This window comes from Misgurnus anguillicaudatus, chromosome 6 (assembly GCF_027580225.2).
Source record: "Misgurnus anguillicaudatus chromosome 6, ASM2758022v2, whole genome shotgun sequence".
Lineage (NCBI taxonomy): Eukaryota > Metazoa > Chordata > Actinopteri > Cypriniformes > Cobitidae > Misgurnus > Misgurnus anguillicaudatus.
The window spans coordinates 21,375,251-21,392,120 of NC_073342.2; the positions used below are offsets into that span (position 1 = coordinate 21,375,251).

General features: G+C 38.6%; 2 protein-coding genes across 3 annotated transcripts in view; one reads left to right on the top strand and one right to left on the bottom strand.

The window, feature by feature from the left end:
• Nucleotides 1-16,870, top strand: part of LOC129434396 (creatine kinase U-type, mitochondrial) — a 368,704-nt gene that overhangs the window by 33,969 nt on the left and 317,865 nt on the right. The window lies entirely within an intron of this gene.
• Nucleotides 1,846-15,717, bottom strand: ticrr (TopBP1-interacting, checkpoint, and replication regulator). 2 transcript variants are annotated; one of them, XM_073868759.1, is made up of 22 exons: nucleotides 14,517-15,717; nucleotides 14,180-14,432; nucleotides 13,721-13,947; nucleotides 11,290-11,530; nucleotides 10,991-11,135; nucleotides 10,744-10,880; nucleotides 10,467-10,658; nucleotides 8,568-8,713; nucleotides 8,312-8,412; nucleotides 8,089-8,176; nucleotides 7,908-7,993; nucleotides 7,604-7,828; nucleotides 7,429-7,516; nucleotides 6,960-7,035; nucleotides 6,734-6,871; nucleotides 6,557-6,647; nucleotides 6,344-6,402; nucleotides 5,805-5,939; nucleotides 5,495-5,640; nucleotides 3,445-5,398; nucleotides 3,230-3,331; nucleotides 1,846-2,257 (listed from the first exon to the last, which is right to left on the bottom strand). In XM_073868759.1, the coding sequence occupies exons 1-22, from the start codon at nucleotides 15,195-15,197 to the stop codon at nucleotides 2,166-2,168; spliced, it is 5,403 nt and encodes a 1,800-aa protein (XP_073724860.1). In that variant the 5' UTR covers nucleotides 15,198-15,717; the 3' UTR covers nucleotides 1,846-2,165. The 2 variants fall into 2 exon arrangements, with proteins under 2 accessions (XP_073724860.1, XP_073724859.1); XM_073868758.1 differs by having other exon boundaries at nucleotides 1,848-2,257; nucleotides 3,209-3,331; nucleotides 14,517-15,715.

Below are 16,870 nucleotides of genomic sequence, written 5' to 3' on the forward strand. Positions count from 1 at the left end.
AAATGCGCTGACCTCTGCACTAAATGGCAGTGCCGTGGTTGCATACTGCAGATTAAGGGGTGGTATTATTCCCTTCTGACATCACAAGGGGAACCAAATTTCAATTACCTATTTTTTCACATGCTTGCAAAGAATGGGTTATCAAAACTAAGTTACTGGGTTTTTTCTTTTTCATATTTTCTAGGTTGATAGAAGCACTGGGGACCCAATTATAGCACTTAAACATGGAAAAATTAGAATTTCATGTCCCCTTTAAAACCAAAAAGAATGAGATTACTTTGAAAACTAACTTGTACTACTAGTCTAAGAAGTTTATGGAGTTGGCCACAAAAGTAACACCCAAGACATCGCAAGACTCTTGCTGAAGTCAACTGGAATTTGTGTCGAGCAAACATTTTTGACACTTGTCCTTTACACCCCTAACTGTAAGGAGATCAGAATTGAGGTCTCTTTTGATGTCTGAGTAACCAAAAATGACCACACTGGAAAGACATAATGTTACAAAAAGACATTTACAGTTTGTCATCAAGCAGCCTTTTCAAAGAAAATGTGTATTTAAATTGAATAAAAAAAAGTATTACAATAGAGCAAAACTACACGGGTAACAGGTCTGAACGTACTAAAAATATACTTAAATACCAAGTACATTGTTGTTTTGAATAAAGGCATAAAAGTTAAATACTATACATTTACTAAAAATAATAGTTCTTCAGTAAACCTGAAAGTTATATAAATACCAGTAAAAAAATATTTTTTGTGTATTGAATGAAATGGTGCCTCAAAATAGCACAGTTAAGTACTTGCGTACTAAATATACTATTTATGCATATTAAGAACGATTAGGAAGTACAAAATTAGTGCGTGAAAATAGTGCAATTGGTAATTAAAATTTAAATCAGATTTTTCCCTAAAATATTTTGTTTGGATCAACAACTGGTGCTCGAGTCGTAGCCTACACTAGATGGTGCACTACACATTTTGCAAAATCAAAAGACATGAGCTGTGTCCGAAATAGCTCCTTTAAACTCATGAGTGAGTACACTTGAGCTCGCCGGAGTGTGTGGGCGGAAGACACGGGAAAAAAAAATCGTTCAGCGCAAGCCTCAGTAGACGATTAGCGTAGCGTACATCGGATACACTTAATAATGTGTCCACTATGATTTTGGACCCCAGTAAAAAAAATACGTTTCAAATAGTGCACTATTTATGGGTATAGGGAGCACAGACATGGTTTGTGAGAAACAGAGAACATCAAAGCGTTAGACTGCATCATGTCATTTACTGTAACAAATACATTTCACACATGACTAATCAACGCTTTTACATCTTATGTTACATAATAAATGAGCGGGTACTTAAAGGCGGGGTGCGTGATTTTTGAAAAACACTTTGGAAAAGGGAGTCAGGCCACCTACCAAAACACAGTTGTAAGGGGCGTGTCTACTAACCCAGTATTCTTCAACCCTGGTCCTCAAGGACCCCCTTCCAGAATGTTTTAGATGTCTCCTTAATTAACACACCTGATTTAAATCATTAGCTTGTTAGGGAGACATTCTGGAAGGAGGCTGATGAGTTGGTTCAGGTGTTTTAAATAAGGAGACATCTAAAACTTTCTGGAACAGGGTCCTTGAGGACCAGGGTTGAAGAACACTGTACTAACCGACATCGTTGCCTGGGTTGCGCATGTGTGGGGTAGGTATATCAAATGAAGGTCCAGATTCTATTGGGGTAGGGGCCTTTGTTAAGGGGACTTAAAATGACAACATTGGCTTTCAGAAATCACGCACTCTGCCTTTAACTATAATAAAAAATTGCATTAATTCCTAAAAAAAAAAAAAAACGATATTAAAGCAGCATGCAGAGGCTCAAGAACAGTGTCTTTATTAAAATAATCTGTTTAACATTTACATTTATTCACATTATGACAGCTGCCAAATGAGTAAAAAAACATAACATAACAAACATTTTTGAATCAGACCAGGTCTGTTGTCCTAGTGCAACAGTTCTGTAATATACAAAAAGTACAAAATATACAATACCGTGTAATGCATTATCATACAAGTAGAAATACTCAGTTAATATACAAAACATTTAAAGCAGACAAACATTTTATAAAAATTAAATTTTCTCAAAGCAACAAAAAAGTACATTTTGTAATGACAGACTTAGTCTAAAAGTTTCTTTCGGGGGAATGTCCTACTTGGCGTCCTTTGTCGCCTGGACTGGCAAAGAGGAGACGCATCATCAGACTTCGATCCTGTTGGGAATATAAATAATTATTTGTAAAAACAGGGTTGTAAAATAAAGTAAATCAAGAACTTAAGGAGCAGTATGTATTATTGACAACTAAAGGTTTAACTTGGTACGGCAGTCTAAATTCAAAATATTAAAGATGACTTTTTGGGGGGTTGCCAGACACCTTGGTCAGTGACGTGTCGTTTATTATTTTGTGTGCGTATGATTCAATTAAATGTAAAAGGGTTAAAATTTCAAAATAAATTTGCAGATTACTTGCATACATTCTCTTTTTTGGGGACCAAGTCTGGTTTTATATCATTTTGAAAGAAAATTTGGGAGATAACTGCAAAAATGTCAATGTGGTGTAACCGGTCTTTGTCAATTGGTGTAACTAGCATTTTTTTTTAATGAAAATATAAATATATTCATAAAAAATGTGGAATAAAATATAATCATCTAGTTAAGTGTAATATGATTTTTACATACATTATTACATTTTGTTCAAGATTATTTAGAAAACAGAGCCGTTTTCAGCATTAGTCAGGACAAATATTACAAAAACGCATTAAAATGTACATTTATAAATAACTAAAACTTATATTAACTAAAAATTATATATTAAAAATGATTTTTTTAATGATTACACTTATATGCCATCTATGTGGATAAAATATTTCTCCTCCTTTAGCGCAATTGGCGGTTACACCATTTGACATTTTCAGGTCCATTTAATCTTAACTTTCATAAAGAAATGGTGTAAATGTAATTTTTATTGCATAAAATTAACATAAATACACTATGTTCATTAAAACAAACCTGATGCATGTTTTTAAAAGTTTTTAAAAAAAGATTTTTTAACTTCTCATCTTGCCAAACCGTTTTCATCTCGCCTTTCACTGCAAGTTTTTAAGTCTGCAATGTTTTTTGCAAATTACACAACCTCCAAAATGTACATCTTTTACGGTCTCACCATCAAATTGTGATGCTCCACCTGTCACAGTTGATTTTTTGTATAATAGAGGTGACTGCGTCAGGGCGAAGATTCCACTAGCAGACACCGGTTTCTTCACTTTAGGACCTGGAGGTGTATCCACTGAAAGAAAAACATAAAAGCAACATTGTAAACACAAAAACTTGATATATTCAAGTAACGTTGCTGCAAAATCATTTGACAAATAACATTCATGCGTTATTTTAGCTTTCTACCTTTCCTGCCCATCCATGTGAACTGTTCAGGCTTAACGGTTTCTATCACATCACACTCTTGCAACGTATCAGTCCAGTCCATGCCTTCTGGTGAGCACTGATGGTCCCGTCTTGATAGCAGGCCCAATTTTCTTTGACCGGTTGGGGCATTCACCGTTTCTTTAAGCTCGTCCGCCCCTTGAATACAGAATACACCTTCGAGCTCAGGGTCCTCCAATATCCCAGTCTTTTCGAGAAGCGGCACTCCTTTGATGACCTGCTCTTTGTTCCCGTACGTCTCGATCCGTGCCCTTTTTTTACGTGGCCAACTGTTGAGGTTTTCCGGGGTCGACCTTTCTCTATTCTGAGGAGATGGAGTCAAAGGGGTGATTTCACCTGAGGCCAGCGGGGATTGGTTAGATGTTGGATACCGCGTCGGAGTTATTGACTGACATATGTACGTCTGTACACCTTTTCCGGGTGTACTTTTGGCAGGGGTGCCACGACTGCAGAGTGACGGAGATATGCAGCCGAATTCCCGATGTCTAGAACACTGCGCGAGGGGGCTTTCATTTTGCGGTGTCCTCACGTTACGATGCATGAGATGTGAGGGCACGGCCTTGGTTGCACTATTAGGTGGATCTCCTGCGTTGAAAGAATCTATGCGTCTTAACTTCAGTTTGGGCAGGCCTGAGGCCAGCATCTCCATCTCCACTTCATAAGTTAGCGGCTGAGGATCAGTGGCCTCTTTTTCACACCCAAGAGATTTTCTTGCTCTTGGGGTGGAAAACTTTGGCATTCCTGGTGACTTTCCAAGACGGGCTTCTGCCTCTCTTTGTCGGCGATCTGGTGTCTGACGGAAGCCGTAGCTTCGACTTGGTGTTGTTTGAGATGGGGTGGCGTGTTTGCTATTGAATTCGAAAACTCCAGAAGATTTTCTGGAGAAAGCAATGTTCATTTTAATGCCACCGGTCAGCTGGGTCCTAACTACCGATGCGTTAGATATATCAATGCTATCTTCCTCTGTGGTAGTGCTAAATTCAGAGCCGTCAAACTGCTGAGAGTCAGACGATGAAGTCTCCTCAGCTTTTCTCTGGATGGTCTCATTTTGTTCAGTGTTTTTGGATTCGCCAACTAAACTGCTCTGATAGCTGATACCAGATTTATTCATGTCAGGAGACACACTTGATTTCTTTTTAGGTGACGCTAGACGCTTACGAGGAGAAGGGCTTGTACCTTGAATAGCTTGAAATTTGTTAGGAGGCGTAGAGGATTCTTTTACAGGTGTCATCCCAGAGCGTGTGCACATCTTATGGACGGGGCTTGCTAGTATTGTTTCTATATCCAATTTAAAAGGTGAAGGTGAAAAAAGAATTGCCTCCGAGTCACAGTCCTGTCCAATGTCATCAGATCCTTTTGTAACCTTGCAAGGTAATGCCAGCGCTCTTCTAATCTTTCCTGACTTCACAGTGGACTCTGCTGGATCAAGATTTCCAGAAACTTCATTGCCAGGAGATGCTTTGCATTTCCTCTGGGGTACTTTGTCAGGTGTCTTAAAAACTTCAGTCCTTTCACCTGAATTGGAATTCTTGCCCAGTGTTAGGAGCCTAGGTGAGACCCTTTTTGTAAACACGGGAGACTCTGACACATTAACTGGGTTTTCGAACAGATGCCTTCGTGGAGATGGAGACCAAGTGACGCATTTCTTTGGAGTTTTTATGTTTGGGCTCCTCAGCCAAGCACCATTTGGAGAAACACAATCCAGGAGGTTTTTCATTGGTGTCTTCAGTATTCCTTTCAGCGGGCTTTTCTTGGGCGTCTGAACCACTATGTTCTTTGCAGACGGTGACCCCCTCAGGGTCATCCCATTCTCTCCAACTGTCCGGCATGGAGTTCTTGGGGACTGAGGGGTTCTGCACCCAACAGCAGATACAGATGGATCAGAAGGTAACTTTTGTGGAGTTTTATTGTGACTCTAAAACCAAATAGATGACAAAACAATTGAGATAATCTTGACTTTATACATGATGTCCATATTATTTTAATTAACAGTATATTAGGCATGTATTACCTCAAAAGCTGCAGAGATACGTGACGACTCTTTGTTGCCCTGATCTCCTGAAAAGGATGACGTTGGCTGCCGTAGTCTACCAGGGGATTGGGTGGCGCCAAAAAGAAGCCTAACTGGTGACCTTACAGAACTAATGTTGAACCCACCTACAAAAACAATGTTACTTTAAAATCTTCAGATAATGTTTTGAAAGTAGAGATGAAAGATGAAAACTAGATATGCATGATCGATAGGTCAGTAAACCTTTAATAAAAATCCAATACTGCTAAAATGTTGACATTGGCATCACTGAATGTTATATTCAGCTCACCTTTACCCTCAGAGTGGCAAAGTTGAGAAGAGGACAGGGCACGATCCAGGTTTCGGGAACGTGGCTGTGAACTTGAATAAAACACGCTGGAATGTCTCCTAGTAAGGCTTTTAATTCTTGGACTCCTCCTTAGGTCTGAAAAAAGTTATTACAGCAATTTGATCATGAATAAGTGATGATTCTACATTGAAAACATCAAAACGTACAGCAAATATGATTAAAGGGGTAGTTTACCCAAAAATGAAAATTCTGTCATCATTTACTCACTCTCATGTTGTTACAACCCTGTATAAATTTCTTTGTCCTGATGAACCCAAAGGAAGATATTTCTTCCTTTGTGTTTATCAGAACAAATAAATTTATACAGGTTTGTAACAACATGTGAGTGGGTAAATGATGACAGAATGTCCATTTTTGGGTGAAGTATCCCTTTAAGAGATACATACATGCGTGTATGTTGTGCATGTACACATTATAGACATAAATGTATCTGTAGTACACCTAAGGTAAATTGTTTATGTTTATCTGACGTCACTAACCAGCAGCTGGTTTGATAGGAGATTCCTCAATAATGCAAACATCAGATTCTCCAGATCTCCTGTGATAAAGGCAACAATGGAGATTTCATGTTAAACTGCATGCTTATTGTACAAATATATTGTAATAGATTGTACCATCTCATCCTTAAAGTGCAATTTAGTGCCAAAACCAATTACGACTATCTAAAAATGATTCTAGGCCATAGAACTCACCTGCCAGTTCTTTGTCTGTGAAGTAAGCGATGGGACACCTGCTTATGTAGTGGCGTCTCAGATACTTTCTTTGTCAACAGGGCATGTTTTTCTGAAATTAAAAAAATGTAAAGGTTGAAGTTCACATACTACATTGCTGTTTCATTAAACAACTTCTCAAACTCAAAAGAAACCTACCGTCATCCTCCACATTTGACCGCTTTCGTTTTCTGAGCCCATCCACCGCTGACACAGACTGGCTTCTGGGCATTTTGGACTTCTTTGAAGGAGACACCGTCACTTGGTTAAAGAGATTCCTCCTAACCTTTGTTACTTCTGTGAACAAATATAAATCAATGGATTACAGATCTATACAATATTACCCAGAGAATAAAAAGTAAAATAAAAAGAGCCATTAAATAACCTTGAACGGTTTGCTTTTGAGGTACTGGCTCCTCCACGGCAGGTTTCTCTACTGGAACGCAAAGTTTTGGCTTTGTCTGTACAAACCAAGAGAGTTAGTTTTGTTAACATTTGAGCAACTCTGGTTGTACTTCAATATGAAGCAAAATAAATTAGCATGTCAACTAGCTGATGCATAATATATTACTATTTTAGCAGTATATAGATGTACTCAGGACAGTGTTACAATTTTGGTCACTTTTTTCTTTAGCTTATAAGTTTATTATTGTTCATTTTACAAAAATGTCTTGAGTATGCATGTACATGTAAAAGTTGTTTTATATTGTTAAAATATAAGCATGCCACATTACAGGATATAAACTTTAATTCAAACACATTTTTTATATCAGTTACCCGCACACTTCTGACTTCATAAGATAAACTTAGTCAGGAAATAACAGGGTAAGTGCAATAGAAGAACGAAAGCTCACCAGACGCGTGGACTTTTTTGGCATTTCTATCTGTCGAAGGGCTTGAGGAGCTTCAGTCATGCTCTTGTGTCGTGTAAGCTTGTTGTGTCTATGAAGGCGAGGGAAAAAAGTTCATATATTCACTTCTGTAAAAAACAAAGTACATGATTTGATACATTTTGTATTCAAAAATTACCTTCTTTTCTTAGCCGAGCGATTGCGTAGCTCCTCCAGGTGATCTGCAACACTGGAGACGTTGCTCTGTGTGGCAGAGAAAGGGGAGGGACTCACAGACACGCTGTCCTTAGCCAAAGATTCATCACTGAAAAAGTCAGAGGGCAGAACGGCAACAAGTGCATCTGGAAGCTGAGTCCCGAGACTGTGATAGACGTCGGCCAGAGCCTTGGGGATGCTGTTCAGATACACTGGGAGATACCAAAAATAGATAATTTAGTATCAATTTTGTCTTTGTCTTGCACATCATTGAAGTTTTGTTTACTTACACTGGAAGGACTTCATCCTGCATAAACTTCGACAAGTAGATAGCATCCTTACTCCGAGAGATAATCCGAAGCATATCAGCCACCTTAAATTAAGATAAATATCAAATAAATGACTATGATGTATAGGCCTACAAATACATTATGAGAATCAAGGTTTTAAAAAATATAGTCTTCTTACATCCTCCACTCTCTGTTCCACAACATCATCATCTTCTTGTTCTGGTTGTCTGCACAACTCGAGTCTGAGAACTGCTTGCACCTGACATCTATAAAACGATTCATGTTTTACCAACACTATTGTTTTGAAAAATACTACACAAGTTATTACATGCAAGATCAAAGTTACTTTACTATCTTAACACAATAACTTGGCAGGTGATTTGGTTTGGGTTGGTACTTACTCCCTGATTTTACTTTCAACATCAGTAGAGTCTCCATAAAGCTGACGAATAGACTGACAGGTTTTTAACAGATTCTTCTGCACCAAATCCAACAATGAAACCTGTTAAAACATTTTCAAATGTAAGTTAGAAATAAAATAGCAAAAATTTGATTTACGTGCACTTCTCTGAAATGTATTACACTTTTGAATGACATGTCTTGCAGTTTGTTCAACACAGCTGTGTGATTTTGCTGTATTGAGTTTATATTACTCACCTCCGCATCTGTGTTGGTTTTGATGAATGCCTTTACAACTAAGAGCAAATCCTGGACCTGAGAGAGAACAGACACTGATCTGTTCTCCACAGCTTTCTGATAAGTGGATTTCAGGTGGGAAAGCAGCTCCTCCTCATTGGTGAAGTCTGTTTGAAAATGTTTGAACCAATTACATTTACATGTACAAGCATTTGTCAGGTGCTTTTACATAATGCAACTTACACTTGAGTGCCTCAGGGATGAAGTATTTTTGTAGGTCAACCCTGGAAGTTCTTGCAAAAAGCTCATTCATCTTTTGTATTATAGCAAAAAATAAGTTGTGTGTTGAACAAAAGTTTATGGCACTTGCACGTTTTGTCCAGCAAGATAATATTCACAGATGAACACAACTTTTTTGAAAGTTTTATGAGTCTAAATGTGTATGTTTTTTATTCTAGTAAACGTATTTAAAGGTGCAGTGTGTACATTTTAGCGACATGTAGTGGTGAGGTTATGAATTGCAACCAACAGCTCAGTCCACTGCTCACCCCTCGCTTTTGAAACACATAGAGAAGCTACTGTAGCCCCCACCGGACAAACAGGTCATCATCGGAGACAACTTATCAAAAAAATTTGTCCGTTAAGGACTTCTGTAGAAACATGGCGGCCCAAAATGGCGACTTCCATGTAAGGGGACCCTCTGTCTATATAGATAAAAACATCTTATTCTAAGGTAATAAACACATAACGGTTCATTATGAAAGGTCTTAATACACCCCTGATAATATAGTTTTGTATATTATATTGCATTTCTGTCAAGAGATCCTTCTAAAAATTACACACTGCACCTTTAAACTTCAAAAATCATAAAAGTTGTGTTCAACTTGATAAACAAAACATTTAAGTGTCAAACTTTTGTTAAACACAGAGTTTATTTTTTACGATAATCCAGAAGTCTATGAAGAAAATAAACAGGCTATTTAGCGAGGGAACCAGTGTCCTGCTAACTTCTGGGGTTGGCCTACAAAAATAGGTCATCACTGTGACACACCATGCATTGCTATATAGTTCAAGTCTGTGTGTTCCCTGGGAACAGAACATGATCTTTGCATTTTTAGCATCAGGATCTACCTGCTAAACTACATTATGTACAGGGTTCCCACAACTTAGTTAACGTCAAATTCAAGGACTTTTCAAGAACTTTCCAGGTCCAATACCCTCAAATTCAAGGACTAAATGTGGGGACACATTTCAAGTGAGAGCAAGGTTACATTGTCTTTCCTTTTAAGACACATTGTTACAGTTCCCTTTCAAGGGAACTTGCGCTGCGCCACTGCGTGACACTTTGGGGACGCCTCCAGGGGTAAGTGCGTCTGAATGTGTATATCAGAGTCAACCAATGGTGAGGCTTAACGACAAAGACGGGGTGACGCGGGAGTCAGGAAGTATATTGCTATCTGAAATATTGCCAAAGATGGCGTTACAGGAATGCAGGAAGTATGGCAATGGAGACGCAGTGTCTCGTTACCTTCTCACGAAACAAGTTACATACGTAACCCGAGAAGTTTTCATGTGTCAAACACAACTATGCAAAAAAGCATTTTGGTATGAATCAACATTCACATACAGAAGATTATCCTACACTACACAGGGAATAATATGGATTTTTTTCCCAGAAAACTTCTTGCACAAAATAGATTCAAGCACTTTCAAATGTATCTATGTATGTTTATTTTCAAAAACTTCCCTTGATTTTTTTTCCCAGATTCACAAACTTTCAAGGACATGTGGGAACCCTGTTAAGATTAGCATTTCAAATTTAGACTAAAAGTTAATAAACCATAACACTGACTAGCAGTTGCAGTAGAATACTGTAATTTCACCGTAAATAAAAACAGGATCTCAGGTTGAGATACTCACGAAGGAGGCCAGGCTTGGTTCGATCGCCAGAGCATCTCTTTCCCCCTTTTTCATTCCCTTTGACAGAACCTGTAGAGCTGCTATCAGGTTGAGTCTTTTGAGCTTTAACATTCAAGCGAGCAACGTTCAGCATCTGTAAAGAGCGACTCATTGTCTTCATCTTCTGTCTTACTGGTGTGCGCTGCGTACCTCCTAAAAGGTAAAAGAGGGCCATTAGTAACAAAAATCATTGTAAATATTACAATTACTCCGGTCTTATGTACCACTTTCTACTTACGTTTGGACCTTTGGTTGGTTTTTGAGTTATCTGTGCTGCTCTGATAGAGCTCTGAAAGACAGCTGGTTAGATCCTGCTGAGAGTCTGAATGCTCCTCTGCATGTTCTTCTTCTTCTTCAGGAGCTGCATGCAGCAATCTGCAAATGCAAAACAAACAGATATTTTTGTTGAATGGTGTAAAATTATTAATAACCAATGGTAGAAACAATACGTCCTATTTTAGATAAATAGTTAAGTAAAAAAAAACCTCATTGATTCCATTAAGTTGCAGCTGATTCCTGATTGGTCAGACAGAGGGAACCAACCCTCTACCAGTCCATTTTTCCTTGGACAAGATTCCTGTTTGAGCTCTTGACTGACCCAGTCAGGAACAAATGTCTGCTTTGCTTGATCTGGAACCCACAAACACAAATAAATTGCAATGTGGAATAATTCTATGACACAATTTTAATTTGTGATAAAGAATCTCAAGTAATTAGAATTAACATCCATTTAAATAAAATACCACAAATGCAAACCCAAATATCTCAAACATCCAAACAACACCTGAGCAATCCTCCGTCTCCATGATGCCGTATATCACATTGAGAACACTGCTGACGACATCAGGCAAGTCAGTGGAGATGTCCGTGGAGATGTCTGTGGTTTCCGAGGAAACAAGACTTTCGGGCAGGTGCTCGTTTCCCTGAGTTATCAAAGGCTGAAGGACATTGAGCAAAGCTGTGGAGGACGACAGCACGGACAGCACCGCTGAACAAACCACACCTCCTTCACTCACCTCCGCTAGCTGTGCAAATAAACAGATCTTACATCAAACATGCAAAATGGCTTGTTTTATGGTAACAACTAAATCAAGTTTGCAATAATATGGAGTATATTGGCTACTATAAAGGCTAACTCACACTGATCTAACAAATTCCAGCTTACACAGAAATACTACATTGGCTGTTAAATTCATGTCGTGCCAACTAAATTCACTTATGGCGCTTTTCCATTGCATAGTACCCCACGATTTAGTTTGGGTCAGCTCACCTTACTTTGGCTTGGCTAGCTTTTCCATCGAGTTTAGTAACACTTCACAGTGGGAGGGATTATAGGCGTGTCGTTATATTTGCGCTGCCTACTGCTGTGACATCATACAAGTGCAAGCGTTGTTGGAATGCTAAACATTCCCATACATTAATTTATTTCTCAGTCCGCCACTGCCACCAAATTTAAATTGACCACCTCTGTACAAACACCTGTGGCATCAGTTGACGCACTCCGCTGAGCCTCATTTAAGTTGCATTTAAGCATATATGCGGACGAGCGCGTCGCGAATGTGCCGCCACAAAATGCAAGTCTGGAAAATACTGGTATGGTGTTCCTGATTCACAACCTGTGGATATTTTCATCGCTAAAAGGGAGTTTGGGAAGCACAGATGAAAAACAGGTTTACTCGAGACAGCGAAGGTAAAGCTAATCTTTTACATTATGGCAATGCCGCTGGTAGTGACGATTCTCTCAGACCAATCAGTGATCTACAGTGTTTTCGTGTCACGTTTTAGTTTCAGCTCAGCTCGCTTGGAACCCCAACTGAGGTGGTACTAAATATTATCAGGTACTACGTATTGTACCCAGTGGAATAGCCCCCAAAAGTAAGCTTACCCGACCCAAACCGTGGGGTACTATGCAATGGAAAAGCACCATTACTGTAATAGACAACAGGCACATTTTACTACATTGTATGCCGATATAATCTTAATGTACAGTATATAGTAAACAGTTTTGGCTTATTGAGAGGCTCAAAAAGTACTGTACTCTAGAGCGGTCGCGACTAATTGTTTGCAGAATAAAAGTTTTTGTTTACATATTAAATGTGTGTGTGTAATGTGTATATTAATTATGTATATATAAATGCGCACACATGCATGTATATGCAAATATTTCTTAAATGTGTGTATAAACATTTGTATATTTACATATAATATATATAAATATTTATTAAATCAATATATTTTTCCTTAAAATTATACAGGGTTCCCACACCTTCCTTAACTTCAAATTCAAGGACCTTTTAAAGACTTTCCAGGTCCAATACCCTCAAATTCAAGGACTAAATGTGGGGACACATTTCAAGTAAGAGCAAGGTTACATCATGTTACCTTTTAAGATACATTGTTACAGTTCCCTTTCCCTGGAACTTGTGCTGCGTCACTGCGGTGACACTTTGTGGACCCCTCCAGGGGTAAGTGTGTCTGAATGTGTATTTCAAATGTAATCAATGGTGAGGCTTAACGACAAAGACAGGGTGGAAGTACATCGCTATCTGAAATATTGCCAAAGATGGCGTTACAGGGACGTAGGAAGTATGGCAAGGGAGACGCAGCGTCTCGTTCCCTTCTCAGGGAACATGTAACCCGAGACGTTTTCATGTGTCAAACACAACTATGCAAAAAAGCATTTTGGTATGAATCCTCATTCGCATACAGAAGACGTAAGCGAACAGTTTAGCATGTGTGCTTAAAAAGTCTAGAATTTTTATGATATTATCCTACACTAGACAGGGAATAATATGGATTTTTTTCCCAGATTTTTTTTTGCATAAAATAGATTCCAGCACTTTCAATGAGCTGTATCTGTGAATGTATATTTTCAAAAACTTCCCAGGGCCTTGATTTTTTTTTTAAGGATTTCAAGGACCCGTGAGAACCCTGAATTATACATACGGCACATGTGTTTGTGTTTATATATATACATAATATTTATTGATGTACTGTGTATAATAATTATGTAAACAAAAACTTTTATTTTGCAAATGATTAGTCGTGACTAATCATTAGGCAGCCCTATTGTACTCATGCTCAGAGTTTGTTGCCGTTTTTTAGGTCTGTGAATTAGGTGTGAATTAGCCTTTAAAACACATTTTGTGACCCCAATTTTCAGATTTACCCTTTATTTATGTAATGAAGCACACATATAATAATACTTATTTTACCATTGAACAACCTCCAGCGGACAACTCCCTCAGATGCTGAAACAACACCTGGCCATGCTCAGCATCCGGGCACCGCAGTATCCAATTTTCAAAGGATGAATGTGACAGGAAGGGGGTGCTCAAGGTCTGCAGGACACCTTTGAGTGTCACCTGTATAGGAGGCCGCATAGATCTCTGCCTGCACGAGACCGGCTCAAGCATCACACTACAGGACTGCCTGTTCTCACCTGCAACGAAAACATTTCATGACATCACTGATATTATGTCACCCAGCCTGTGAAAACTCAACTAAAGCATTTTTTTTGTCATCCTACATAATGTAAAGAATATTTTGTCAAAATATTACCTTAAAGTGAAATCTATTGTTAGATAAAGTCAAGACTTTAGCCTTGATTTCACATGCATGGTCATATATCAAAGCAAACTAAGCACAACACACATTTGCACTGTATTATTTACCTTCAATCCAGCAAAAAGATCCACCCAAACTCGGAAATGCTTGTCGATGAATCCTTTCGGAGTTCTGAATATAGCAACTGGTAGAATCTATAGGGAAAGCATCTATTGCCATAGACAGTGCAGGGCTTACACCTGGGTGTTGATCCCTCAGTGGCAAACATGAAGACAGCATAGGCACCACCTGTCCGCCAATCTGTTCCAGAAGCTCGGTCATTGTTTCTATGCCAGTGAAGTCTTCTACTCCATTGTTTGCCTAAAAAACACATAGTAGAAGTAAACAAACACAACAAAAAAAAGAAAAATGTTTGTTCTAGGCACTCTTATGACCATAGCTTACCTTCAATATGCCTGAATCAGCCCAATGCATCACAACTTTTCGTTGGGTAAGCATATCTATGAGACTTTTGGACAGCACCTGTTCGCGTATATCTTTATGTTGTCTACCGTCATCCCTACGCAGAAACAAGTAGTCCCCTAATTCCTTTTTGGAGCGTGGACATTCAGAAACGATAAACAGGACGTTTTTGTCAATGCTTAACAGGTCCTCGTCCTGCAAGGGGACATTTCTGCCATTTCGACTCGACCTTCTTGGTCTCAGTGTCACTTTGGTGGGAGATGTCAGGTCGGGTCTGTCCCACTGGAAATCCAGGAGGATCTCTTTCAAAGCATTCTGGACACAACTCGACGGGCTCGGTTTCAGTTTGCGATCTCGACATTTAGGCGACTTTTCGTCCACGCTGAATTTGACGTGCAGCTCGTCCTCGAAGTCACTGAACGCTTTCTCGTGAAGCTCTTTGAAATCTGCGCCTCTTGCAATGAGCGTGGCACTTTTCACAGTCCTCGAGTGAAAGAATTTATAACCCCATCGCACTTTTTCCAGTCCATATTTGTTACCACAACAAAGCAGGATTCTTAATATCCAATGTTTGAGGTGATTTTGATAGGCACCGACTGTGCTGCTGTTTTCATCCGGTCGATAATCCACATCGATAGCAAATACCACATTGTGAGAGGCCATAACTGCACTGGATCACGCACTGTCGCATTCAACGATCAAATTGTAATGTTAACAACTTGAGTGAATAAAAACGAATATAGGGCGTGGCGTCACGCACTTTAATATTTCAAAACAAGAACATTTTAAACACTACCGCAACAACGTAGCGCGAGCGGCTAGAAGTGCAAACAAATGCACGCGTCCGTTACTTTTCATAACTCTAGACATCGTTGAGGTAAAACGAACAGAACGCGATTGAAATTAACTTTATCCATTTAAATATATCGTTAAAACGGGCATGTTTGTAAAAAAAATACTTAACAATTGTGTATATGTACTTAAGAATTTACGTTAGCATTTGCCTCAAGATTCCCCTTCAACTCTTGGCGCTTCCGAATTCGCTGAACGTGATTGGGCAAAAACAAACGCTCTAAAACGAACTTTAAAAACGTCATTCATTTCCCGTTGTATGATTGGCCAGAAAGCGCCATCAATAAAATAAATACAAAGACGTCATTCACTTCTCGCGCTGCCATACGTCTACAGAAACGTCAATAAAACGCCTCTTCTTTTGCGTAGTATAAAAACATTATTTATGCGCTACTGGCACCTACCGGGCAGGAGTCAACGTTATTTGAAAACTTTTAAAAAAGCGTTTAAAGTGACAAAGCTAGAGCTGAGAATGCTTAAGAAAATCATTATAATGAATCTATATTATGTATCACTTTTATATATTATAATTAGTATGCGTTTGGTCAGTGTTGATACAGAAAAGACATGAAAGCAATAGAGGGTATGCATTGACGTCACTTTTCCACGTGACCACGCCGGAAGTCGCCCGGTTGAGTGGCAAACGTTCAACAAAATGACTTGTTTTCATAGCTGCTGCTGCGAAAATGCCAGTAAAACTGACTATTATAAGCTTAAATTGAATTTAGTTGGACTTGATAGCAGAAGTGGACAATACTTTGTTACCTTAGTTACATTTTCCAAGCATCTGTGCTTTTTTAAGGATGTTTGTCTTGGGAAAAATGTACTTCACTACATTCTAATGAATAGAATCATACTGTGTATTCTTTAATATTGCATATTAAAATTTATTTAATACCTAATTACATTAAAATTGTGTACTTTTACTTGAGTAAAAATACGTTAATGTACTTAAATATTAAATGTAAAACAAAAACTTTATGAAATGTAATATCGTAAAAAATATGATAATATGCTTTGGAATGTGTTTTCCAAAGAGAAACACGGAGAAAATACAAATACTTGAAAAAAATACTTTTAAGTAGAAAGTAAAACTTCTGCTTGATAGTGACCCTAGCAACTTGTCAACCCACCTGTGGTTTGTGGACTTTGGCATGAACGATCTATTTACTTCTCCTTACGGTGTGTTTTGGCAGTCTGAAAACGAAAGCTCAGAATTCTTGTTAATCTGTTAGTACAGTCTATCGCACAACAGCTTTTTCCAATTTAGAAGCGTTTTTTCCCATGTTTCCGCTGATTTCACACTGTACTCAAATGCTGCCACTCTATTTTTTGCCACTCAGTGGGCGTAACCGCAGGCACTTTCGCCGAAGGTGACGTCACGTGCATACCCTCTATAAATGGACAGGCAGGGTTTATTGAGTCTGCTGCAGTTAAAACATGGAGGACAAGTTATGCACAATCAGAACACATAATAAGGGACT

Bases quoted from the DNA above. Each gene is read 5' to 3' on its own strand.
- ticrr (XM_073868758.1), bottom strand. From the start codon at position 15,197: ATGGCCTCTCACAATGTGGTATTTGCTATCGATGTGGATTATCGACCG. The intron at 10,881-10,990 runs GTTTTTTTTTAC...TTGCATTTGCAG, and splicing joins AACTTAATGGAATCAATGAG to ATTGCTGCATGCAGCTCCTG. The intron at 5,399-5,494 runs GTAATACATGCC...ATTTGGTTTTAG, and splicing joins GTATCTCTGCAGCTTTTGAG to AGTCACAATAAAACTCCACA.